The 26,691-nt window shown below is 43.2% G+C and overlaps 1 protein-coding gene and 1 long non-coding RNA gene across 2 annotated transcripts; both read left to right on the forward strand.

Moving 5' to 3' along the window:
- The first annotated feature begins 7,413 nt into the window (after nucleotides 1–7,413).
- Nucleotides 7,414–10,477, forward strand: LOC133886449 (probable cytokinin riboside 5'-monophosphate phosphoribohydrolase LOGL3). The gene is made up of 6 exons (XM_062326152.1): nucleotides 7,414–7,568; nucleotides 9,198–9,295; nucleotides 9,482–9,612; nucleotides 9,931–10,001; nucleotides 10,097–10,240; nucleotides 10,376–10,477. Exons 1-6 carry the CDS (start codon nucleotides 7,464–7,466, stop codon nucleotides 10,475–10,477), a joined length of 651 nt encoding a protein of 216 aa, XP_062182136.1. The 5' UTR covers nucleotides 7,414–7,463.
- Nucleotides 10,478–24,903: 14,426 nt separating this feature from the next.
- Nucleotides 24,904–25,509, forward strand: LOC133887402 (uncharacterized). Its single transcript, XR_009903551.1, has 3 exons — nucleotides 24,904–25,043; nucleotides 25,130–25,346; nucleotides 25,436–25,509. It is a non-coding gene; the product is annotated as an uncharacterized LOC133887402 (long non-coding RNA).
- The last annotated feature ends 1,182 nt before the right edge of the window (nucleotides 25,510–26,691 follow it).

Genomic DNA, 26,691 nt, shown 5'->3' on the forward strand with positions numbered 1-26,691 from the left:
GTTACCATCAATACTTATGTAGGTGATTAGTCTAAATAAATCCACGTGAAGGAGTTCCAATGCCCTTGTGGTCATCATTACATTCTTGGCGGGGTGAGGAGCTCCAATTTGCTTTCCCACTTGACAAGCGCTACAAATTATATCTTTCTCAAAGAAAATATTTGTTAGTCCTAAGATGTGATCCCCTTTACAAGTTTAGACAAATTTCTCATACCAACATGGGCTAGTCGGCGATGCTATAGCCAATATATGCTAGACTTAGCAATCAAGCAGGTTTTAGGTCTTACTTCATCCATTGAAAAATCAACAAAATAAAGTTTACCCTTCAACCTACCAGTGGAAGTTATTGAGGCGTCATTCCTTATAGAGACGGTCATACCCTCATTAGTAAAAAGACAATTGTAGCCTATTTCACAAAGTTGTGACATGGACAACAAATTGTAACTAAAAGATTTAACTAGCAAAACATTTGAAATAGAATGATCATTGAAAATAGCAATTTTACCTAGGTCAATTACCTCTCCTTTTCTATCATCACCAGAAATGATACTTTCATGTGGTCCTCCATCCTCTTCAAATGATGAGAACATACTCTTCTCTCTGGTCATATGATTTGTGCAACGCTATCAAGCACCTAACTTGATCCACCAGAGGAATATGCCTACAAAATAATTTTAAGTCTTTGTTTTAGGTACCTAACTTTGTTTGGATCATTTCATGTTAGTTACAAGTACTTTTGGTACCCACATATTCCTTTTCACAACACAGTCTTTTGTGCGGGCACCAACATAAAGAGCAACCACTTTATCATGATGGTTTCTCTTAAGCACATAAGAATTATAAAAGGTAGATTGTGCAGCATGACCCTTGGGTTGCTTTGCTTGAGCGATGTGATCATCTTGCTAGCCTCCCTTGATGAACTTGCGGAACTTCTTGCCATTGATCACCACCCGCTCACTTAGCTTGCTTGTATGCATATCAAAGCCAAGCCCTCTCTTTTGCTTGTTATCCTTGACCTCAATGGTCTTGTATAGTGCATCTTTGGATTTGTATGTTTTGATGCACCCATACTTAACCAAGGTATTTAGCCTTTAATTTTCTTTTTGTAAGGCTTGCAAAGATTCAACATTAGTGGCACAAGCATTTATATCAATATTGTAACAACGAGAGCAACCATTGCTAGTAGAAGCATTAAAGAGTAAGATTGCATCATTAGAAGTGTAGTGCTATTCTTGAGGGTATCAATTTTTATTTCAAGAGTTTTATGAGTTTCCTCCAAACATGAAAATTTATCTTGAAGTGTAGAATTGCTACTCTCAAGACTAGCAATTGAGGTATTTGCCAAATTAAGATCTTTGGTCAATTTCTCAACTTTCTCCTTTTCTTTAGCAAGGATCTCCTTGAGTTCAAGGTTTCTCTCTTTTTTAAGAATGAGAAAGTCCTCTTGTTTCTCAAGGGTCTCCTCGTGACTCTCTATTGTTTCCATTAGCTCTTTCATTTTAGACATGATATTTTTACTTAAACCTTTAAGCATGCTTTCACAACCACTATCACTATCTAGGAGTTTGGGTTGTGATTTTACCTTACGGTCTTTCTCCATAAGACACTTAGGAGTGTCATCATCGCTCATATCTCAAAAAAGTGACTTTGTTGGTGTAGAAGTGCGGATGGTGATGGTGGTGACTCCTTCATCATCGGAGTCGGAGTCAGAGTTGGAATCTCACTCCTCTCCGCTGTGAGTTTGACCCGAGTACTTCTTCTTGTGGGTTTTGTATTTGCCCTTCTTGAAAAGCTTGTCCTTCTTTTCATCCTTATCCTTACTCTTCTTCTTGTTCGGACAATCTACAATGAAGTGGCCAACTTCACCACACTCACAGCAAGCCCTCTTGGACGTTCTTCTCTTGAGTATATCTCTCTTGTACTTACTATAGCCACCCTTATTCATGAATTTCTTGAATTTTATTACAAAGAATGCTATTTCTTTATCATTCGAGTTCTCATCTTCACTTGAGCTTGATTCTTCAATTTGCTTGCTCTTGCTTTCCTTGAATGGGACTTCTTTGTTCTTGGAGGTGGAGCTTTGATTGACAAGATTTTTGACTTCATTTGCTTCCTCCTTCATAAGCTCATGAGCAAGAATCCTCCTAAGTACATCACTTGGTGTGAGCCTCTTGTAATTCCTTCTCTCTCGAATGACTGTGACCAATGTGGGGTTTCTTAATACAAAAGCTCTAAGCAATCTCCTCACCATCTTATGATCATCAAGCTCTTTACTTCCAAGCCCTCTAATTTTGTTCACTAGCACCATCATACGGTCATACATAGCTTGGGGGGTTTCATCATCCTCCATCACAAATCTTCCCAACTTGCCTTCAAGCAACTCAATTTTTGATTCCATCACACTTGTGGTGCCTTCATGTGAGACTTGGAGTGTCCCATATTGCTTTAGCTTCTTGAAGCCCATCCACTTTGTTGAATTCTTTGAGGCTCAAGGCACTAAGAAGAACACTTGTAACTTTCTTGTTCTTGTTCTGATGTGAGTTCGATGTCTTCCGCCGGAATATCAATACCTACACACACAATCTTCCAAATACTCGGATGGAGTGAGATTAGATGCATCTTCATCTTGTGCCTCCAAACGGCATAATGTGTGCCATCAAAGAACGGCGCAAGCTTGGAAGGTACAGAGATGAAGTTGTTAGAAGAAGAATTTAATTTACCATAATCAAAACCACTTTGACTCCCCTTCTATCTTTGGAGCCAATTATTGTTGAAGCATCGCCAGAATCGATGGGCCTCCTTGATCCATCACCCGAAGTTTCATCCTTCGAACACTTCGGGCTCTTCTCCTCGGATGCCGACATATTCAAATCCTCCAAGCTGTAAAGCATTGTAGGAGGTTATGCTCTGATATCAATTAAAATGTATGTGATGTCGTCTAGAGAGGGGGTGAATAGGCGTTTCCTGAAATTTTAACTTCACTGTGGATTACTGAGTCCGGATACTCTGGGTCAATCCAGAGATTCCGGGTTATATAGAACCCGGATACTCTAAACTTATCCGGATAATCCGGATGAAACAGGAAATCGAAACTTATGAACTTTTGAGCAAATCTAATTGAGTCTATAAGTTACCACATGTTCTAAGAGATGCCTAAAGACCTTATCACCAACAACCTGTAGTCACACACACAAGCAAGAAGATCGGGAAATCCCCAAAAATCAACTAGAATAAGTAAATGTGCAATAAAGTAAAGGAGACAAGGAATTGTTCCTGAAGTTCGGCCACCTCACAAAGAAGTGCATACGTCTTCATTGAGGAGCTCACAAAGAGCCGGATCTCTCTCAACTCTTTCCTCACCCAACCGACCACAAAGATCAAGCTAGGGTTGTTACTCAAATCAATGGGTAATACAAACTTCTCGGGGCACTCCACAAGCTTGGGTGCTCTCCGGGTGACACTTTGCTGTCTAGGAACTCAAAGCTCCAAGAGTAAAAAACATGAATCAAAAGCTTGGTGATGACCTCAAGTGCTCAAGAATGGATTTTAGCTCTCTAGCACTCAATCTCACTTCCCAAACACTAATCTCCAAATCTTGCAAGAATCAAAGCTCTAGAGGGGTTAGGAGGGTTATTGAATGGCTTTGAATGAGTTTGTCCACGAGTTATTCAGCAGCAAATGAAGGAAGGGGTGAGGGGTTTTTATAGCCTACTTAAAAAAAACTAGTCGTTACTGTGCATTTTGTACTGACCAGAAGTATCCGGGTTCACTCAGAGACTCCGAGTAACACATGGGTACACAGGCAGAACCATTATCCAGAGCCTGCCAGAGGGTCCGAAAACACCGGAACCCAGAGTATCCGAGCCAACTCGGAGACTCTGGGTTAAGCACTTCAAGCCTACCCGAGACTCTAGCTCGAAGTCTCACCCAAAGACTCCAGCCACATACCAGACTCCGGAGTATCTGGGCTAACCCAGAGACTCCGGGTTGAGCTCTCAAGCTCAAACCGAGACTCTCTGCCAGAGTCTCACCCAGAGATTCTGACCTACTGATCAGAGTTCAAAGTATCTGGACTCAGACAACATAAGCCTTTTTCCCGGTGTCTACGGGTGATTGTGTCTCTCAACTTTCGATTCTAAAAAGATACTTTGAGCACTGAGACACCTTCAAGACTATTGACATGCATCCCTCTTGATAGTATGACTATCCTGAACTCAAATTTAAAATAAAAATGAATTAAGGCCTATTGAGTAACTACATATCGCTTCTCTTTTCTTTTTGAGGGACGCCAACGTCTCTTAACTTATCCAATGGGACTTAAAACCTGTTCATAACTTCAGCAAATCCATTAGTCCCTTAATCGTTTATCATCAATTAGCCAAAACCCACATAGGAGACCTAGATGCACTTTCAGTGAGTAGTGGAGTACTTAATTGACAGAGCAAAAGTACCCCAAAAAATGTCAAAAACAGCTGGAACTAGGACTGTAGATGGATGCAAGGATCTGTTGGCAATTCAACTGGTACACGTGGATCCGAATATCTAATCGACCGACCGAGCTTGTCCAAGCCAGTTGGGCATGTTAACGCAATTCTTGTTGACTCCTATCACATAATCATTAATAGTAGACAATGTATCACAGACATTTTCTTAAGACCTATTACAAAGAAAATATTCTCATAAGGTTGCTAAGATAAACGTGTTTGTAACAAAAATAGCCGTCATGGTGTGACGAAACTCACAAACAATTTTCATAAATCTGTCTATTGTGTATCGTACAAACATAGACGATATTTAAAAAAACCGTCTGTAATATTATCACCGACGATTTACTGTTACATCCGTCTGTGTCTGTCTAGTAAACACAAATGAATTTATGAAAACCATACGTATTTAAGGACCCGCAAATTGTTTCAAATTTGACCACTCGCCTCCCTGCCTCTTTTGGCTTTGCAGACACACAACATGCTCATCTCCTCGAGCTCCTTTGGCTTCCCAAACATAACTCCTTGTCTTCCCTCAATATAAAACGACGAGGAGTGTTCTTCTTCCTTACTCATCATATCAAGTGTTCCACTATATTAAGAAGTTCTCACTCGCCACCAGCATCGGAGAAGCGAAATCTCGGCGAGAGTCGAATCTCTTTCACTGCACCGAGGTGAGTATCATATGGTTGCCATCACAGTTTAGTTAGGGTTTGTAACTGATAGCAAAGCCTTGTTTCCGTCGTAGATCTGTAATGGCGCAGTTCACGACAATCAGGAGGTGATAGGATGAGGTTGTCCATATGGCGGTTTCGACAGTGTGGATGCTTGGCATCGACTTCGGCTAGGTGGACTTCGTCTTCGTTGCTGCTATGAAGGCCCCCTCCATCAACTCTATGTATAATGTCAACCATATTCTCCATTCTATTCTTCCGGATGCAAATTTCTCCATTGCTATTCGTCACAATGGAGATATTTTCGTAAACCGCAAGACAGGATTGAATGCTCTTTTCTTGCTAAACTATGGCTGGCGGTTTAATAGCAACATAATCTAGTTCTGGCTCATGCATGAGATAGTCAAGTTGCAGTTAGATCCAGAGCTGCTTATTGAAGATGATGTTTGAGTTGACATTGTGCTGAAACGCAGAAGGCTGAGATGATGTTTATCATCTCAGTTTTTTAAAATACGGCATCGATCAACACAAGTTTGTTGATCACTTTTCGTCTTTTTAGAAGATGATGTCACTGTGATGTTAATCATTTCATCTTTTTGAAGATAATATCAATCAACTAATGATGTATAGCTAGAGATTGTATTTAGCTAGCTAGGTTTATGTGTTCTAAATAATATATGATGTGCATATGTTTGATGTTATTAACCTTTGTCATATGTAAATGCCTGTATTTTGTGTTCTGAATAATATGTGAACGATTTTATGAACAATGTGTGATCAATATTCTGAATAATATATTATTTAATTTGTGAATCATAAAATATGTATTTGTATGACCCTTTCCCTAAGCAACGCAGCCAAGAAACAAATTCGCTTATAGAGAGGAAATGGCCACACAGACTATTTTTTAATATATATATATATATATATATATGATAATTAACATATATGTGTTTAAACATAATTCGTCTATAACTATAACATCACACAGATGAATTTTAATAAAACCCATCTATGATTCTTATTACTTATAGACAGTTTTATAGGGCTCGGTTAGACCTAGTTGTTAGGAGAGTTGCATGTACATCTATACATCACCTGGACAATAGAGATGAAGGAGTGTTGAATTCCTAAAAAAATTTAACAGAATTTTTTTTAGAAAACTTTCCAAAAATAAAAATATGTGGAGGGAAAAAAATCCAAAAATAAAAAGGTGGGAGTCGGGGTGGTTTGCGAGCAAGCCTGCTCACGCGCTGGTGGTGCTGCAGCTGGAAGAAATATGACATCTATCCTTCAATTTCTAGGTTCACTAACCTGAGATGATTGGAGCAATTGATTTTTTGTCATTCTACCAGATGGCGTACACCCAGATGCCACTCTACCGGAGTTTCTCGCCTATTTACCACCCAAACACTATTCAAATACGGTTTCCCGTCATGCACAGTAACTTTTTCGTTATGAACAGTAACCATACTAAGCTTAAAAAGGTGCAAAAAAATGTGTCCATTTTTATGCATGCTCTATAATTCATAAGCAACCCATTTTAACTATATTCACCTAAAAAACTTGTGTAGAATTCAAACTAAAATTCATTAGAAGGTGCTGCTTTTGCAACTTTTAGCAATTTTTTAATCCTAAAAAACATTCCAAAAAATATGGGAAAATTCACTAATATTCTAATGTGATGTAATAATTTATAAAATTATCTCTCACCTTATGCATTACAAAGTAACTCACTTTTCAACTTATAACCTAGGGTGGAAGATAATTTTATAAATTATTAAATCACATTATAGGAATATTAATGAACTTTTTCCAGATTTTTTGGAACTTTTGTGATGACTTAAAAATTGCTAGAGGTTGCAAAAGTAGTATCTTTTGAAGAATTTTAGTTTGAATTCTACATAAGATTTTTAGGTGAATTTAGTTAAAATAGATTTCTTATGAATTATAGAGCATGTACGAAAATGGACACTTTTTTGGTCTTTTTTAGGTTATGATTACTGTTTATAAGGGAAAAGTTACTATACGTGATGGGATTTAAACGGTGTTTGGGTAGCAAAAGGGCGAAAAACTCCGGTAGAGTGGTATTTGGCGTACACTATCGGGTAGGATAGAAAAAATCAATTGCCCCTAGATGATTGGCCCCTCTCTCTGCCTCTGTCTCTCTCCAGCCTTTATATAAGGTATAGGTGGTGCATGTGACTCTGTGCTAGTGACTTGACTCTCACCTCACCACGCAACTGCAACTGCTGCTCTCGCAACGGCATATAGCTAGACTAGAGAGAGAGTGTGAGTGATCGAGATGAGGCAGTCGAGCAGGTTCAAGAGGATTTGCGTGTTCTGCGGCAGCAGCACCGGCAGGAAGGCGAGCTACCGAGACGCCGCCATCGGGCTCGCCAAAGAGCTGGTGGGTACCAACATACTCTTTCCGTTTCAAAATACAGAATGTATTAAACTTTTATAAAGTCTTTAAAAACATATTTTGATCATTAATTTATTAACAATATATTATCAATTGTCACAAAATCAATTGTTACAAAATCTAGGTGCAATGCGCCCAGCGGTAGAGGCGGGGCTTGATCGAGCCCGTCCACTCCACGGTGGATCCGCCTTTGCTTTCAAGAGTTTTAGCTAGCACATATTTCATGCTAGACATCCACACCTTAGCTGAGGGTGTACGTGCTAGCATCAACTCGATCTAAACTAAAAGGAAACTCTATGAAAATACCTAAGCATGCACTACAAGTTTGTCGGCAACCATCCCAAAAAATACTCAGAGTTGATGCATGCTAATTACCATCGCCTCCACATGAAGAAGAATAGAACATCATCACCCTTATTTAACAGCTTCCAACGCTGCATGCACAAAAAATGTTAGTCTATATATAAACACAACAGATATTATTTTGTTCTGAAAAACCAAACCATTGCGAGTTGGCCACAAAGTGAGTGTATGTCAGTCATGTATGAGTGATCAATTTGTGCCAACAAGCAGGAATCTGACATATAGAACGATGTAGAAGAGCTAGCTTTAGTTACTTTTTTTTTTATATCAGTTCTACCTTCACTATATATAAGATAGGTGCCGTTGTAGCAAGTATATATTTTGTTTGCAAAACACAAGTATGATATACTCTTACAACATAGACTGTTCCTGATACTTATGAAGACGCTAGCTGTGATAGAAAAAAAAAAATACTCCAGAGCGCAGCCATGCAAAGTACACTAAAGTACATCTATAAATTGCACGTACGCATGCACGAACGCATGCATGCAGCTATATAGGGCGATGGCTAGATATGTGGTAGTAGACACACACGAGACAGTTTTAGGTCACTTTTTAGTTTATTTTATTTTTTCCTTTTGATCATTGGTTAGCTCATTTTTCCTTAGTGTAGTTGGTGGAATAGTTTATTTTTTTTAAGTTTTAAGTCATCTAAATAATAAAAAAATATAAAACTTGCATCCATGATGGTGAAGAATACAAGCAAGCTTGTTGTCGTCTACTCCTCTGGTCTTGAGCAGCTAACGTTCTGCACATCCCCCCTGCTCCTGCGTTCTGCTTTTTATCGCGTCTCGTTCGTTCCTAGCAATTATTTACTGATCACGCTGCCACGAGGTAGACAGCGTTTGATTCGACGGCAGTGCTCTGCACCACTGTGCAACGGCAGCCTCCTGCTGCCGCTTCTGTTGATTTGATGCTGCATATGCAGGCACGCATGCAGTTACCACTGTGCTGTAGTACTCATCAATCAATATTGTACGTACGATGCATGGTTGTCGTACAATGCAGGTTCACTCAATGCATATACTCCACGTTTTTTAGCAGATTGGTCATTCTTAATTGGGTTTTATTTATTTATTCCTGCGGTAAATTAAGTCACTGCAGCTAGCTGAGAATAGAATATATATATATACATCGATCAGCTCTGAAATTAAAATGCAAAAATGCAGGCAACACACTGATCTTAATGATTGTACGTACTTATGACCAATTACGGACCGATCAACGATGGATTCGATTCCATGCATGCAGGTGTCGAGGGACATTGACCTGGTGTACGGGGGAGGTAGCATAGGGCTCATGGGTCTCGTCTCACAGACCGTCTACAACGGCGGCAGGCACGTCATCGGGTAAACCATTCCTCTCTCTAATCATGAGCAACAACATGCACCTTAATTGTCACAGATCAACTAATCTATGATCCGATCCGTCACTAACTGTGCTGCATGCCGTCGATCTTCTGATTGTGTTCGATCGATCAATGCTGATAGCAGATGCCTAGATTATATCATACGATATTATATTATAATCTGCAGGGTCATCCCCAAGACTCTCATGAGCAACGAGGTAACTGGAGAGACAGTGGGGGAGGTGAGGCCGGTGGCGGACATGCACCAGCGGAAGGCAGAGATGGCAAGGCAATCTGACGCCTTCATAGCCCTGCCCGGTGAGTCACCAGTGCCGCTGCTTCCTTGCCTGAGCCTCGCATCAATGTCACTGCACTACTGCATATGCAGTCTGCAGTCACGTCATGATGACAATATTCAAATGCTACGAAATGGATGAAAAACCAAGAATAGAATTAAGCTAGTGTGGACCGCCTTGTGTTTCACATGCTACGAAATGGATGCAATTAGAAAGATGCGTGCATGCATGCATGTTTATCGACCTAAAAAGTCGCGGTTAATTGGTGTGGACAATAATGCTAAAGCTGAAGCTAATGATCAATATATATGATTGAGCTGATGAAATATATATAATTCAGGAGGATATGGAACTCTAGAAGAGCTGCTTGAAGTGATCACATGGGCACAATTAGGCATCCATCGTAAGCCGGTAATTATAAGGCACCTATACATATATGTTCTTCCATGGTAGATTATTATTTTCGATGCTCCTTGACCTGATCGACGTACTCATTCATAAATTAGGTTGGCCTCCTGAACGTTGATGGGTACTACAACTCTCTGTTGACATTCATCGACCAGGCCGTGGAGGAAGGCTTCATCAACCCTAGCGCTCGCCGCATCATCGTCTCGGCTCCCACAGCACAGGAGCTCATGGACAAGCTCGAGGTACGTACCTACGTAGATTACATCAGAAATTATAGTATGATATCCAAGTGAGACCGGTCGACGAATATATATTAATTTAGCTAGCTGTTTCTGAACTATATATATACCTAGCTATCGCCCTATATATATTTGCAGGAGGATGTCCCTTACTATGACAGAGTTGCATCGGGGCTGAAATGGGAGTCGAGGATCATCTGCGATGCAGACGATGATTCCGGAAGCAGCGTTTCAGCATGACGCGCGCGCGCAGATCAAGATCTATAACTAAACTGCATGCTCATCAAGCTTCATCAAGTAGTTGTGTACGATCCATGCATGCAATAGCTGGCTACCTCGCAAGTGTAGCAACCTACATTAATTAAGCTTGTTTTCGCATGAATTATTTCTTCAGTAAGAATCGGCCAAGTTGTACTAGCTAGTATGAAACTTGGCTTTTATTGGTTGTTAACTTCTGATGATCCAGAATTCAGAGCTCTATCTCTCCCTCTATATTTTTTAAGATAATGGAAACATTATACACAACCTGGTTCATTATTACAAGATGCTACGATACGCAATCTTTATTGGAATTAGAAAAGCGTAATGACGTAATGATAATTGCGAAATAATCAAGTGCCGCAAAGCCTGTTTTTAATTTGTCACTTATTTTTAGCGAAGACTTCCATAGTAACGGTCTCTAATTGTTTGTACGTCCTGTGCAAAATTACTCTCTCTCTCTCTCTTCCTCTTTGTGCAGAAAGCTCCAATGACTAAACCAATATGACCCTTTGAAGAGTGCTTGTGAAAAAAGCTGCTATACCAATAAAGATTTTATTCTTTTGTTGTTGCCCAATACCCTTAAGCCAATTTCAGATCATGTGTGTAATGTTTCTCATTGCGTTAATATCTAGGGCTACTTTGACCACTCACCAGACTGATTTAGCAAAACAACGATCAAAGAACAGGTGTTGTTTACATTTATTGTGATTACAAAAGCAACATTTGATATTCCCATTTCAATTGTGTTTTGCTAGGTTATCTTTGGTCAGGATGACCTCTCTCACCATGTACCACAAAAAGATCTTTATTTTCGATGGAATTTTTAATTTCTACAAAAATTGCTGGGAAAAGATATATCTTTGTTAGTCATATGGTGATACATTGATATATTGGATGGAGAATCGTCCGTTTGTGTGTAGGTTCCATCTAAAGACATCCCTTCCTTGAAATAGTCGTATGTTTGCTAGTTTTTTAGCTAATCTCTGCCATGCTATGAGTTTATCCCCTGTAATAGGTATGTGGAAGGATATATTAAGCGGTATTGTGCTCATCACCTCCGTTGTTGTGGCATTTTTATGCCTCATAATATTGTAAAACGACGGGCATTGTTCGCTAAGTGAAATAACATTATCCATTTATTCCTCCAAAATCTAGTTTGGGCATCCTTCTGTATTTGGAATATGCCCTATTTTAGGAATGTTGTTTGACTTTCATTAGTCCTAACCAAAAGTGAGAATCTCCTAGCTTTTCTTCCACTTGTGTGAGGGTCTTACTTCCAAGGTACTTATTTTTTAGCATATTTTGCCATACCCTGCCCTCATTTTAATAGCTTGAATAGCTATTTGCTGAGAAGACATTTATTTTGGGTTGAGATATCAATTATGCATATACCTCCCTGATCCTTAGGCTAGAAAAATGAGTTCCCCCTTGCCAGCCTATATTTATGTTTGTAGCCATCATACTGCCAAAATAATCTGGATCTTAAATAGTCCAGTCACATGAGTACTCATTTAGGAATTTCGAAGAAGGATATCATAAACATAGTTAGGATGCTGAGGACAGAATTAATCAATACTAATACGCCCTTGTTGATATATGTTTTCTTTTCCAATTGCTTAGGCACTTCTCAAACCATCAACTTTCTTCCGATCAATGTTTCGTAGTTTGCGATGGTGCATGATGATGCCTTAGTATCTAAAGGGGTATGAACCAACTTCATCCGAATAATTGTGAATATTGGTCCTCGTGCCCGTTTGCCTCCCCATAACACATAATTTCACTCATGAAAGTTGATCTTAGGTCCAAAGAGTTGTTAGAAAACATACAACAGGAGTTTTATGTTCCTTGCTTGTTCCATGTTTATGTTTATGAAGATGATAGTATCGTCAGTGTATTGCAGAATAGATAGATCATCGTCCACGAGGTGTGACACAACTCCTGAAATCTGACCATCCACCTTAGCTCTATCAATCAAAATAGCGACATATTTGCCACTATGTTAAAGAGGATGGGAGATAGTATGTCACCTTGTCTCAATCCCTTATGGGTTTAAAGTATGAGCTAACATCATCATCGATTTTAATCCCAACACATCCACCAGATACAAAAATTTGTATTAATTGGCACCACTGTTCCGAGAAATCTTTCATTTTCAATTTTGTTGCAAGAATAACAATTTAACTTTGTCGTAGACCTTCCCAAAATCAATCTTATAGATTATCCCATTTAACTTTCACTTATATAGTTCATGGAGGATTATGATCTCTTCCATGTATGAACGCGGTCTCTGTAGCGCATACCATATATATTTTCAATAACTCTACCAATTATATTAGTGCCAACTTTAATAAATATTTTAAAATTGATATTAAGCAAGCATATATAGGCCAGTATTCTTGTCAACAACAAAGAAGAAAAGAGCTCGATCACTATGCAAGTGCAATTCTTATTTCCGGACTAAGTTACCAGTCAGGGTTAATGACGTACTTTCTTGTAAATGAGCAGTGGCCAGTAGTAAACGTTATCGATGAGGTTTGGTTGATGCACCTGCTGCAGATGTACTACTACCGTACGTGTAAGCATACGACCGGACCTTTCTATCACACCTCCTAGTAACTAGTACGCTATATATCACGAAGTCTGGATCTTGATGCGATATATATATATATATATATAAGATATATTTTATTTTAAAAAATCAAACTTTATAAGTTTTAATCGATAATTAGTCAAATTACATGCATGTTATTATACAAAATTTATTTTAATAATTTTGTATTAAAAAATTTGAATATGATGTTCATTTTATAATAATTGATAACATATTATAAGAAAAATTAACCATTAAAATTTATCTTTTATGATTTTTCAAAATAAAATATGCCATATATTCTTAAACCGAGGGAGTAATCAAGAACCGTGGCAGGCGTATATTTCCAGAAATGGGAGTTACCACTTATAATAATGTTTTTTTAACCAAATCAAGAGCTGCAGGCTAGTACTCCGCAAAGTACTGTAGCACTGGAAATTGTACTCCAGCAGTACCTCATCCAGTGTTGCGGAGAGAGAGTGGTGTCTGTATTTTTGCGGACTACTGTAGCAGCACGTATCACATACTAGTACTGTAGCAACACTGTTCGCAGGGACTGACAGCGGGCCTGGGGACAGAAAAACGCGTCGGGTACTGTAGCAACACTGTTCACAGAGGCTGACAAACGGGCCCACAGAGAGATGAAAAAAGAGAGTAGAAGATAGGAAATGGGGTAGCTGCTGGAGATGAAAAAATAAGAGATATTGTAATAGTGATAGATGATACTGTAATAGTATTTTTGAGAATGAAAATTTGAGGAAGCTGCTGGAGATGATAGGTTCCATCGATCTGATGCTGTACAGCCACAGCAAACAGCATGTACGTATCACTGTACCCATTTACTTCGATGAGCGACGCAACGCGAGCGAGCACACGGAGGCCGCCGCCCGGGCGGGGAGGAGCTTCAATTGCGTCTGCCGGTAACGCCAACGCCGGCGACTGTGACATTGAATTCACCGACTGCATGCATGATAACGCTGTAGCCAGCCATTACTGATCGATCAGTTCATTAATCCATTTACGTACACGTACAGCCGAGGCCACTGCTGGCTGCTAGTGCTAACTCTCTATACTCTCTCTCTCTATATATATATAGACACACACACGATCGACCATTAACTCGCTCGCCCGATATCCTCTGTGGCCGTGCGACGCAGGCCAAGCATCACACGAACACGTGCACGCAGATGCATTTGTTTATTCGAATGTACAGACTTTAGTTGCAGGAGTACGTACTTCCATAAACACCATGCTAAGTGCTAGCCGACAAGGCAATGACTTTCCTCCAATAAGAAGTAGTATTCAATTAGTTTTTACGGAGTTTATTATGCTTCTCACAAATTAAGTTGTATTATACTTCCTTTGTTTAATAGTATATACTCTCTTTTTTTTCAAAGAGTAGTATATATTTCTCATAAAGTAGTATACTTCTTTTTTCCAAATATAGTAGTATGCACTTCTCATAAAGTAGTATTATACTTCTTTTCTCCAAATAGTATATACTTCACACAAAGAAGTATAATATTTTATTTTCCAATTAGTAGTATATACTTGTCACAGAATATATTATACTTCCCACGAATTAGCATTATACATTCGCGAAGCAGTATGACCAAAAGAGTATAAGGGGGCGAAAAATAGTACAGGAAATACAAGGTGAAATAAAAGAGGTATGCTGAGAACACCAAATACCGAAAACTCTTATGGTTCTCGTTCTCATATACAAGCTATACTGCATTCTCGTTGATGACCATGGCTTGTGAATTTCCATGGCCATTGCCAATCTCAAGTTAGGACACCATAGGTCGCTTCGGTGCTGTCCATAGAATCTCGGATCAGGAAGAGAAATAGTACTTCTTCCGATTGCAAATATAAGTTGTTTTAGACTTGTGCACAAGGATTAAGAAAGGAGATCAAATGACCTTGTTGCCCTTCATTTATTCTGTATTGAAAAAGATAACTTATTAATTTGTGAGAGTGGTAGCATTTATTAAACAATGGCAAGACGGAAACAAAAGAGAAAAAAATGCATAGAAGTTCGAGAATGACTTATATTTAGAGAATAGTTGGGAAGGGTAAAACGACCTATATTTGCAACCAGAGGGAGTAGTTAGCATCATCAGGTTGGGTACCATCCAAACTGCATGAATGGTAATTCCAAAGTATTTAGTACTTACCCAAAGTAATAATTATGGCAATAAAAAATTCAAGTTTCCATGAGACGATGAATTAACTTAGTGGTATGGATCGGTAGCTTGCGGTTACTGATTTAGTATATATATCCTGATTCGAAAGAAAAGCATTACATTGGCACCAATGAGTATTTTGAAAATTTAAGAAACATCAGGGATGCTATCATTTAATTAGAAAAGCAGCGTTACAAGAAATTATGACCATGATCATCACTGGCAGTCAAAATTAATCATGTAGTATTATTCAGTATAGTGTTTCCCAAAAACATGGATTAATAAAAAGCTGTCAGAGAAAATTTAGAGAAACCATTGTGAATTATGCTGATGAACTACTCTGAATCTTACATGAACCAGACTGAAGGCACAGAATAAAACTGAAAACCATGGAAAATAGAAACGATATCAACTGCCTACAGATGAATCATTAACTAAGACTCAATCACAAGGACATACCTTTTCTTGACAACGATTCATCAAAAATAGGTGGCGGATTTCTTACAATGACAACAAGTGCGAGATGGCATCACATACCCATTTTGATCAGCATCCCTTGCGGTGAGGAAATGAAGTATTAATCTTGTGCTGCTTGCAAGCAGCGCGGCTGTGTGCACGTGTCCCAGATCGTGCTTTCGCATTGAGAAGAATATACATCTAAATTTCTTTAACTCCCTATGATAATAGAAATTCGACAATAAGAAAATCCACGAATTAAATGAAATAGAGCAATCGGAATCGAAGTATGATTAACAGGGGAGTATGTTCAATAGAACAGATCAAACAGGTGTCATGCTCCCTAGTGAAGGCCACACATAAATCACAGAGATAGCTCTACAAATTGAATATACAAAGCGACCATGCCTTCCCGTAACGAAAACTACAGCCGTGATAACATTCAGAGAACTGAATTCACTACCGGAATCCCCATATTTGCCGAGTGTCTAAAACATTGCCGAGTGTATTTTATCGTGCACTCGGCAAACCACCCTATATGCCGAGTGCAAAAAAAAAACACTCGGCAAACAAGTAGACACTCGGCAAACCAAGAGAAAAGCACTCGGCAAAAAATAGCACTCGGCAAACTCGAGAAAATACACTCGGCAAAGTCAGGCACTCGGCAAACACCGCGCCACGTGTCCCTCCTCACGGACTCTGGCGGCGCGTCCGTCCTTTGCCGAGTGTCGTCTAACGGACACTCGGCAAAAAACTTGTTTGCCGAGTGTCCTCTATTTGACACTCGGTAAATAGTGAAATATTTTCCTTACCGCCCAAAAATTTCGGATTTTTTTGAATTTACGCCTGCGCAGACTGTGCCTTCTACGAGTGGCTCGGCCCACAGCCCAAACCCCAGCACCCACCTCCAACCCTAGCTCTTCCAATCCCCAATTCCCCATCTCCCGTTCCGCTCCACTCACATGCGCCGGCGCCGACGCCTTTTCCGCCTGGCCGCCGCCCCTCACGTCCCCTACGCAGTCGGCCGCAGCGGCTCACGGCCCCTACACAGTCGGCCGCCGCCCCTCACGTGCCAAGCTCGGGCGGGCAGCGGCGGGCGCGGCCGTGCGGGCTACGGCTGCGGCGCGTGCCGTGCTTGGTCGAGCGGAGGGCCGGAGCTGTGCCTGGTCGCGTCAGCGGAAGACGCCAGCCATCGGCAAGCCACAGCCTCTCAGCACGCCAGCAGCTCGGCGCCTCGGCCAGCACGTCGGCAGAAGACACTCGGGCGACCAGCAGGCAGCAGCACGCCAGCTGCAGACCTCTCAGGTGGTTTCCCTTAACTGCATCCTTGCAAACATCGGCTTCATTTGTCCATTTGCGTGCGTACCGTGGTGTAAAATTTTGATGTGCCAAATTAAGGAAGAGTTAATTTGCAGAGAGATGGAAAGTGGGATATGTACATGTACTGTAGTTAATTTGTCTGGCAGTTCAAGTGCTGAATTGCTCGCTACCTTCTATGATAACATTATGAAGAAAGGCTGCAGTGAAAAGCTCAGTGATGAAGCCATTGAAGATGCCCTTGAGAAGGTACATCTTGTCTTTTCTTTTGCTGCTTTTATTAAATTATGAATGTGAACTTTTACATTTGCTATTGGCTATTTTTCAGTGGTAAGATTGCTTGCATACATCAGTGATAAAGACCTCTTTGCTGAGCTATCTTCCAGGAAGAAACTTGCAAGAAGATTGCTTTTCGACAAAAGTGCTAATGCTGAGCTATCAGTGATAAGATTGCTCCTGTGGTGGTTTTTTTTTCCTCTTTTTTTAATGGTTTGCCGAGTGTATTTTAAGGGCACTCGGCAAACCCTTCACTTTTTGCCGAGTGTATTCCATCGACACTCGGCAAACTGACGCTTTTTTTTGCCGAGTGTCGGATTTCACTCTCGGCAAAATAGTTTGCCGAGTGCGCGATAGAAAACAGTCGGCAAACAATTGTTTGCCGGCACGTTGTACGCCGACTGCTGTTTGCCGAGTGTTACATTCGGCAAACCATTTGCCGAGTGTTTTTAAGCCTTCGCCGTGTGCCCTGGGCACACGGCAAAGTCACGAAATCCGGTAGTGATTAGTTATAAATACCCATTTTTCCCTCTCCAATACAAATCACCCAGCTGATATTATTATCAAGTTGTACATGTGAAATCTCTATTAACACCTATGTCCATTGCTCACGCTTCTTCAGTCTTCACTGTCAAACAAATCGACATACTCAGTGATGACGGTGTGGTGGGTACGTGTGTTGCTCGGTCGTGTCTGCGTTCGTAGACCTTGGTGGGCACACGCCACAGTGGTATCACACACGGTTCTTGTGGTGCTTGCCGGGCACCAAGGACCATCATCAGTACAAGCGGCAGCATGGAGGTAAGCTGGAGATTATTTTCTTTATTTGCTGGAGATGTTTTTCATGATGATTAGTTTTCTTGTTTAGAGAGGAAATTTCGCATACTGTTATTTCTTTTCTTGACTAGCTAGAGATTCTTCTTCTAATTACACACTACCGGAGACGGCTTCTTTGCCGAGTGTCCCAGACTTTGCCGCGTGCTTTTTATCGGGCACTCGGCAAAGAGGCGATTTGCCGAGTGCCAGAGAGAAAGAACTCGGCAAACATCTGGCACTCGGCAAAGAGGCTCTTTGCCGAGTGCCACAGATAAAGAACTCGGCAAAGAGGCAATTTGCCGAGTGTCATTTTTTGACACTCGGCAAACCCTATTTTTCACTTTTGAGCAAGTTCGTGGAGGCTATTTGCCGAGTGCCAGAGAGAAAGAACTCGGCAAAGAGGCTCCTCTACCGAGTGTCATTTCTTGACACTCGGCAAACCCTAATTGTTTTTTCACTTTTGACCTTCAAACTTTTTCTACAGTCCTCATACAATACCTGGTACTCCATATTCCAATGTGGCACATTTCTCGGACTTTTTCTATATTTCTTTAATTTATTTCAATTAATTGAATTTTCTTGGATAATTCAAATTATAACTGCTAGTCATTCGAATAATGAAAAAAAATGAAGGGAAAAATGATATTCATGTTATTTAGTATAATGTGAGGCCGTATCCAGGAACAGACCACAAATTGCGAACATCTTGTTCACGAAACATGACCACGAACTTGCGGGCGAGTTGTTTTTAAATTGTATAAAAAGCAAACGAAGTCCGAAAATCATGAAACTTGTCAAGATGTAATGATATCATATGTGGAGGCTGTGATAAAAATTTGAGAAGGTTTTGCCTAAGTTGTCACGTACGATGCTTGTAACCGTTGCAAACCAAAGAAGTTTATCCGGGTTTCTTCGGAGATTCTTCGGTTTGCAAGCATCGTACGTGACAACTTGCGCAAAACCTTCTCAAATTTTTATCACAGCCTCCACATATGATATCATTACATCTTGACAAGTTTCATGATTTTCGGACTTCGTTTGCTTTTTATACAATTTAAAAACAACTCGCCCGCAAGTTCGTGGTCATGTTTCGTGAACAAGATGTTCGCAATTTGTGGTCTGTTCCTGGATACGGCCTCACATTATACTAAATAACATGAATATCATTTTTCCCTTCATTTTTTTTCATTATTCGAATGACTAGCAGTTATAATTTGAATTATCCAAGAAAATTCAATTAATTGAAATAAATTAAAGAAATATAGAAAAAGTTCGAGAAATGTGCCACATTGGAACATGGAGTACCAGGTATTGTATGAGGACTGCAGAAAAAGTTTGGAGGTCAAAAGTGAAAAAACAATTAGGGTTTGCCGAGTGTCAAAAAATGACACTCGGCAAAGGAGCCTCTTTGCCGAGTGCTAGGACGTCTGGCACTCGGCAAAGAATTTCAATTTTTTTTTAAAAAACCCCTCTTTACCGAGGGCCAGATCGGGGGCACTCGGCAAAGATTTTTAAATTTTTTTAAAGAAAACCCCTCTTTGCCGAGTGCCAGATCGGGGGCACTCGGCAAAGGGGGGATTTAACCCCCGGCCGGCCCACGCACCGCACACACGCAAAACCTCCCCGCCGCCGCCCGCGCCCGCGCCAGCCGCCCCCGCCCCCGCGCCCGCGCCGCCCCCGCGCTCGCGACTGCCCGCGCCCGCGCCCGCCCGCGCCCGCCCGCGCCCGCCCGCCGCCGCGCCCGCCCGCGCCCGCCCGCGGCCGCGCCCGCCCGCGGCCGCGCCCGCGCCAGCCGCCCCCGGGCCAGCGCCGCCCGCGCCAGCGCCGCCGGAGCAGGAGGAGAAAGAGAGGAGGAGGAGGAGAGGAGGAAGAAGGAGGAAGAGAAGGAGGAGGAGGAAGAAGGAGGAAGGAGGAAGAAGAAGGAGGAGGAGGAGGAGGCGCCCTGGCCGCCGTTGCCACGTCCCCGACGCCTTGTCCACCGGCGCCCTGACCCCTTCATCACCGCTGCCCTACGACGCCCACTAGGTATGCCATCCGTCGTCGTCGTAGTAGTATTACTAGTAGTTGCGGTATTTGTAGTGATGGTATTACTTGTGCATGTCGGCCATCGTGCCGTTCATATATATGTGCATGTCGGCCATCGTGCCGTTGGTTTTCTTGCAGGTTTTGGAAACCTCACCGTGTAGGGGAGGTGCTGCCGAAATTTTGTATTGACAGTTTTATGTTTCTTTTTTTGCAGAGAAGAGCCAGTCGGAGCGGCGCCGGAGTACCTCGGCGACCCCGATCGCCTTCCTTGCCGCTGCGGGTCTGCCTGCACCGCGTCGCCTCGCCACTGCACCGACCCGCCACGGCCCCGCTAGCCTGACTCCACCACCACCCTAGGTATAACCCCTCTTTCCGTATCATGGTCGTAGATCACGTAACCCAGTTAGGCGTCTCCCGTTCGAAAGAGATACGGTTGGAAATATGCAGATATTTCCATATCTAAAACCGTATCTGTTTCGAATTGTCCACGTTTTTTGGACAGCCCGCGGATGCGTAGGTGGGGTTAGTTTCCATGGTCTGCTCCGATCCGAGACAGAGTTTCGGCATCATCTCCCTGTTGTTCTCCGGATACACACTCTCCCTAGCAGGACGTGTATTTGGAGAACAGCGGGGAGGTGCTGCCGAAATTCTGTCTCAAATAGGAGTAGAGCATGGAAACTAACCTCATCTACGGATCCTCGCGTGGGATTAGGACCTATCCTCACCTATTAGATAGTAGGAACGTCGTGTAGATGCAATTGATGTTCATATTACTCGCCGCTATATATGTTAGAGGATGGAGGACCGTGAGTGGATGTACACGGGCCGCGCAAGTCAGGGTCAGGTCACCAATGAATGGATTGACAAGACCGATGCTTTCTTGGAACGGGCATTTGGCGTGGCTGCTAAAGGAGCGAGTAAAATTTGCTGTCCCTGCAGCAAATGTGCAAACAGGAAAAGACAAACGAAGAAGGTCATGGGGGAACATCTTTGGAAGAATGGATTTACGGCGGACTATACCCGGTGGGTCTACCATGGTGAAGCCGATCGTATGAGAGAGGAGGTGGTGAGACCACGCGTCGAGGATTATGATGCTGATGCCGGGGTAGCAAACATGTTAAATGACTATCACGAGGCACAGTTCGCTGAAGGACGTACGGAGGAGGAGCCAGAGGCAACCGCAAAGGCGTTCTACGACATGTTTGCCGCGGCACAGAAACCCCTTCACGGTCAGACAAAAGGTTTCTCAACTGGATGCCATTGGACGCATAATGGCTTTAAAGTCCCAGTATAGCCTGAGTCGAGACGCCTTCGATGGTATGTTGACAGTTATTGGCAGCCTGCTTCCGGAGGGTCACCTTCTGCCAAAGAGCATGCACGAGTCACAGAAACTCCTTCGTGCACTTAAGATGCCGTATTAGCAGATACATGCTTGCCCGAAGGGGTGCGTCCTATTTAGGAAAGAATACGTGGAAGCAAAGTACTGTCCAAAGTGTAAATCATCTAGGTTCCTGGAGGTAGATTCTGGTGATGGCCAGAAGAGGCAGCTTGACATTCCCGTGACAATCCTACGACACCTTCCGTTCATACCGAGGATCCAACGGCTATACATGACCGAGGAATCCGCGAAACAGATGACATGGCACAAAAATGGCAAACGATACAATCCTGACAGGATGGTACATGCATCCGATGGTGAAGCATGGACCCACTTTGATGGCATTCATCATGAGAAAGCTAAAGAGGCTCGTAATGTACGTGTTGCGTTGGCAACAGATGGGTTCAATCCTTATGGAATGATGGCTGCCCCATACACATGTTGGCCCGTGTTCGTTATCCCCCTCAATCTCCCCCCCCCGGCATATGCTTTCAACGACAGAACGTATTCTTGTCATTGATAATTCCTGGACACCCGAGGAATAATATGGGTGTGTTCATGGAGCCAGTGATTGATGAATTGGTCCGTGCTTGGGAGGAAGGGGTATGGACATACGACCGAGCTACAAAGAAAAACTTCAAAATGCATGTTTGGTACCACTACTCCCTGCATGACTTCCTGGCGTATGGGATATTCTGCGCCTGGTGTGTTCACGGGAAGTTCCCATGCCCAGTATGCAAGGAAGGTCTGAGGTTCATTTGGTTGCAGAAGGGTGGCAAGTATTCATCGTTCGACAAACATCGGCAATTCCTCCCTCTTGACCATGCATTCAGACGAGACATCAAGAACTTTACGAAAGGTGTCGTAGTGACAGACCCTGCACCACCGATAATGACTGGTGCCACGGTTCGTGAACAGATAGATGGTCTCGAGGTCAATCCAGAAGGTGGTTTTGTGGGATATGGTGAGCAACATATGTGGACTCATAAGTCGGGCTTGACTCGGCTCCCCTATTTTGATGACCTTCTCCTTCCACACAACATTGATGTAATGCACACTGAAAAGAATGTTGCCGAGGCACTTTGGGCAACAATCATGGACATTCCTGACAAGTCAAAGGACAACGTTAAGGCTAGAGTGGATCTGGCAACGATATGCGATAGACCAAACCAACATATGAAGCCTCCTAGTCGCGGCAAGACATGGAGAAGGCCTAAGGCCGATTTTGTCTTGAGCAAGCCCCAAAGGAGGGAAGTACTAGAATGGATCCAGACGTTAATGTTCCCTGATGGGTATGCAGCTAATCTGAGGAGGGGAGTGAACTTATCTACTATGCGAGTCTTAGGGATGAAGAGTCATGACTACCACATATGGATTGAGCGGCTTCTTCCGGCGATGGTTCGAGGCTATGTCCCTGAGCATGTCTGGCTAGTGCTGGCAGAGTTGAGCTATTTCTTTCGCCAGCTTTGTGCCAAGGAGTTATCTCGGACCGTGATTGCTGACTTGGAAAGAATGGCACCTGTGTTGCTCTGTAAGTTGGAGAAGATCTTTCCACCCGGCTTCTTCAATCCGATGCAGCATTTGATTTTGCACCTCCCGTACGAGGCACGAATGGGGGGGCCCGTGCAGGGCCGTTGGTGCTATCCAATCGAGAGATGTCTAAAGGTTCTTCGAAAGAAATGTAGAAATAAATGCAAAATCGAGGCTTCCATTGCAGAGGCATACATTCTGGAGGAGGTGGCGAACTTCACAACAACATACTATGGTGACAACCTCCCTAGCGTGCATAATCCACCCCCTCATTACAATGCTGGCGAAAATGAATCGAACCTCAGCCTTTTCCGAGGCCAACTCGGAAGCGCAAGTGCATCGACCCCCAAGACCTTGAATCATGAAGAGTGGCGCCATATCATGCTATACGTGTTGACCAACCTTGACGAAGTGGCACCGTACATGCAGTAAGTTCTCAACGAACTTGTTAAATACGCCGTCACTATTCTGCATCCAACCCCCTTGTTTCTCGTTGGTACAGGGAATTTCTTCATGAATTCTGGCGTTAATCAAGGGATCCTACCCCGCAGCAGGTAGATACCCTTCTTAGACAGGGTGCGGGAAATGGAATGCCCGATTTCATTTCTTGGTTCAAACGGAAGGTACCGTCCAATTTAGCTCGTACGTAGTTTGACATTCCAAGTTACTCCTACGTGCGAATAATATAACGATGTATCCTGCTTGAGCTTGCAGGGCCAGAGGGATGCGTCTATGTGTGCCGAGTTGAGACAGGTTGCCGATGGCTTTGCCTATAGGGTCAGGTCATTTTCTGGTTATGACGTGAATGGATATCGCTTTCGCACAACAAGCTACGAGCAGAGTCGGCCCAATCGAAGAACCACAAGTTCCGGAGTTTTTACGCCCGGCGTTGATGAGGTCGAGTATTATGGAAGAATTGAAGAAATATACGAACTCAAGTTTCATGGTTCCAAACCTTTTAATCCCGTCATATTTAAATGCCATTGGTTTGATCCTGAAGTAACGAGACAGACATATTGTAATCTTGGGCTAGTCGAAATTCGACAGGATTCCGTCTTACCAGGAGACGATGTCTATATTGTGGCCCAACAGGCCACGCAAGTTTATTATCTCCCATATGCGTGTCAAACCATAAGGCATCTTAAGGGTTGGGATATTGTGCACAGGGTATCGCCACACGGTAAAGTGCCTGTCCCAAACGATGAAGATTACAACTTAGACCCAAACACATATGACGGAGAGTTCTTTCAAGAAGAGGGACTAGAAGGGAGGTTTGAGATAGACTTAACCGAAGCGATCGGAATGGAAGTAGACAATGAAATGGTTATTGAAGAGGACGTTGGAGATGAGGTGCAAAATGTGAAGGACTTACAAATGCTTGAGCGATTACATTTAGACAATGACAATGGCAACATTGCTCATTCGGATAGTGTTGATTATTTCGACATGATTGATAGTGATGATGAGACTTATGATCCAGCTAATCCCGATCATGAAGATTATTTCTAATACATGTAATACTATGTTATTTTGTAATTACGTTTTGTTTATTTTGCATCTCTTTCTAAGTACTTCTTGTTTATCTGTGCTTATTGGTTTACTCTTTTTAATTGCAGGTGATTGAACAAAGATGGTGGGCGGTGGGATGAGGAAGCTAACGTCCTTGTACCGAAGGACAAGGAGGAGCAGCTGCAGGAGGGAGTCGTCGCCTGCCGCACCGTCGCGTGAGGAGGAGGAGGAGGAGGAGGAGCAGGTGCCCCAGGAGGACGCCGAGGAGGCGCAGGAGGACGCGCAGGAGGAGGCGTAGGAGGACGCGCAGGAGGAGGCGCAGGAGGACGCGCTGGAGGAGGCGACAGCAGGGGGTTCCGCTTCCTCTAGTTCGTCGAGCGTCTACTTGCGAGGTCCCGCGAGCCTCCCTCAGCGACCGATACCTCGTGAGAGACGCCCGCTGATTCGACCCGAGGGGGAAAAGTAAGTAACTTTAGATGTTATCACTACTTTATATGATATGTTGAATATCAAAATAGAAATTGGACGATTGTTAATCACTTGGGCAGGAACTGGACGATTGTGGCGAGTGGAGGTGCTCACACACGCCAAGTCAATGGCATCCTCGGTCTTCTGTGCAAGGAGCACTTCCCTGGCCTGGTTGAGTACGCCGGAGTGACGGGGCCGGCCTACTCGTTTGACCACTACGCCGCCGCCCCCGATGCTGCAGATCGGGCCCGCAGGGTATTCAACAACAAGGCGGAGCGGGTGAAGCAAGAGCTGTGGGTAAGTCTTCCTCGCACTACATTGCTCAATACATCGTATTTATTGGACATTCTTGAAATAATGAATGGATACCTTGTGTTTGTATGCAGGATTTCTTTAGATGCCAGGACGGACATGAGGCCAGGGCGGATGCGGTGGCTACCAAATGCTGCAAAAAACTCGTCATGGACATGCATTACGAGGCGCGCATCCAGGCCGTCGTAACTTACCACGGGACCGTCGTTGGAACGAAGGTCACCAAAAGGGACGCAAGAACCATGACGCTGACCCGGGACCAGTACCTGCAGGTAAATACAGAACATTAATACTGATTCCTTTTGAGATTAAGTAGGCTTAATTTCATCTTCTGATATGTCATGTACTTGATGGCCTGTAGATGATTCCTTATTGGTGCACCGCGCATCCCCAGTGCTGGGAACAGATGGTGGACAAGTGGTGCTCACGCGAGTGGGAGGAGACGCACAACTTGTGCCGGGAGCGGCGTTTGATGATGCCAGGTGTAGCACACCATCAAGGCAGCCGCAACCTCAGCGGATACGCACAAACATGGGTACGCGAATTCATTTATTTATTCTAACGCTCAATTCTGCATGATTTCTAATCATCTTGCTGTTTTTCTCGCAGTCGGCGTCACATGGTGGCCAGCCTTGCTCCATCTTCAAGGCATTTGCTATGGCCCACAAGGGCAAGGCGACGTCCGACGTCGACTACAACCCGGAGGACGGGCCCGAGGCGTACAGCAATGCGACCGTCCACAACCGCCTTAGTGAGTACACATCGATGGCAAGGGAGGTCCATGGGCCAGAGTACGATCCGAGCACCGAGGACCTTGATGGAGAAGTCGTCATGAGGGTGGGAGGAGGCAAGAAGCATGGGCGATACTGGATTGGCGACGGCGCAATCGACTCGGCCGCTACTCCCAGTCTCTCCCAGATTCGAGCAAGCAGCACGAGCACGAGCCCGGCCATACGACCTCGGAAGGACACTTCACACCACCGGGTGGAGGCACTCGAGGTTATTCCTGGTTTATTCGTCGTTCATTGGTTTTTTCATACCTTTCCTTTGCATTATTGTAACATTAGGGTGAATATATTGTAGGCCCAGCTGGAACAAGAGAGGAGGATACGGGAGCAAATGCAGGCGACGATGGAGAGGGTGGAGGCCGAGCGGGAGGCCGAGCAGCGGAGGATGGTGGAGATTCTTCAGTACATGCAAAGTATTGGCGCCGCTACGGGTGTAGCTCCGCCACCTTCGCTATTCGCTCCACGTCCACCTCCTCACTATTCTACTCCTGTGAGTATAAATGTTTTAGTTTGTATGTTCATGCTTACGGTCAAACCTAGTG

This window comes from Phragmites australis, chromosome 12, assembly GCF_958298935.1.
Source record: "Phragmites australis chromosome 12, lpPhrAust1.1, whole genome shotgun sequence".
NCBI lineage: Eukaryota > Viridiplantae > Streptophyta > Magnoliopsida > Poales > Poaceae > Phragmites > Phragmites australis.

What these genes read in the sequence shown, in the direction of transcription:
- LOC133886449 (XM_062326152.1), top strand. Translation starts at nt 7,464, where the DNA reads ATGAGGCAGTCGAGCAGGTTCAAGAGGATTTGCGTGTTCTGCGGCAGC. An exon ending in GGCGGCAGGCACGTCATCGG is followed by an intron (nt 9,296 to 9,481) that starts GTAAACCATTCC and finishes TATAATCTGCAG; the next exon opens with GGTCATCCCCAAGACTCTCA. An exon ending in CGCCTTCATAGCCCTGCCCG is followed by an intron (nt 9,613 to 9,930) that starts GTGAGTCACCAG and finishes TATATAATTCAG; the next exon opens with GAGGATATGGAACTCTAGAA.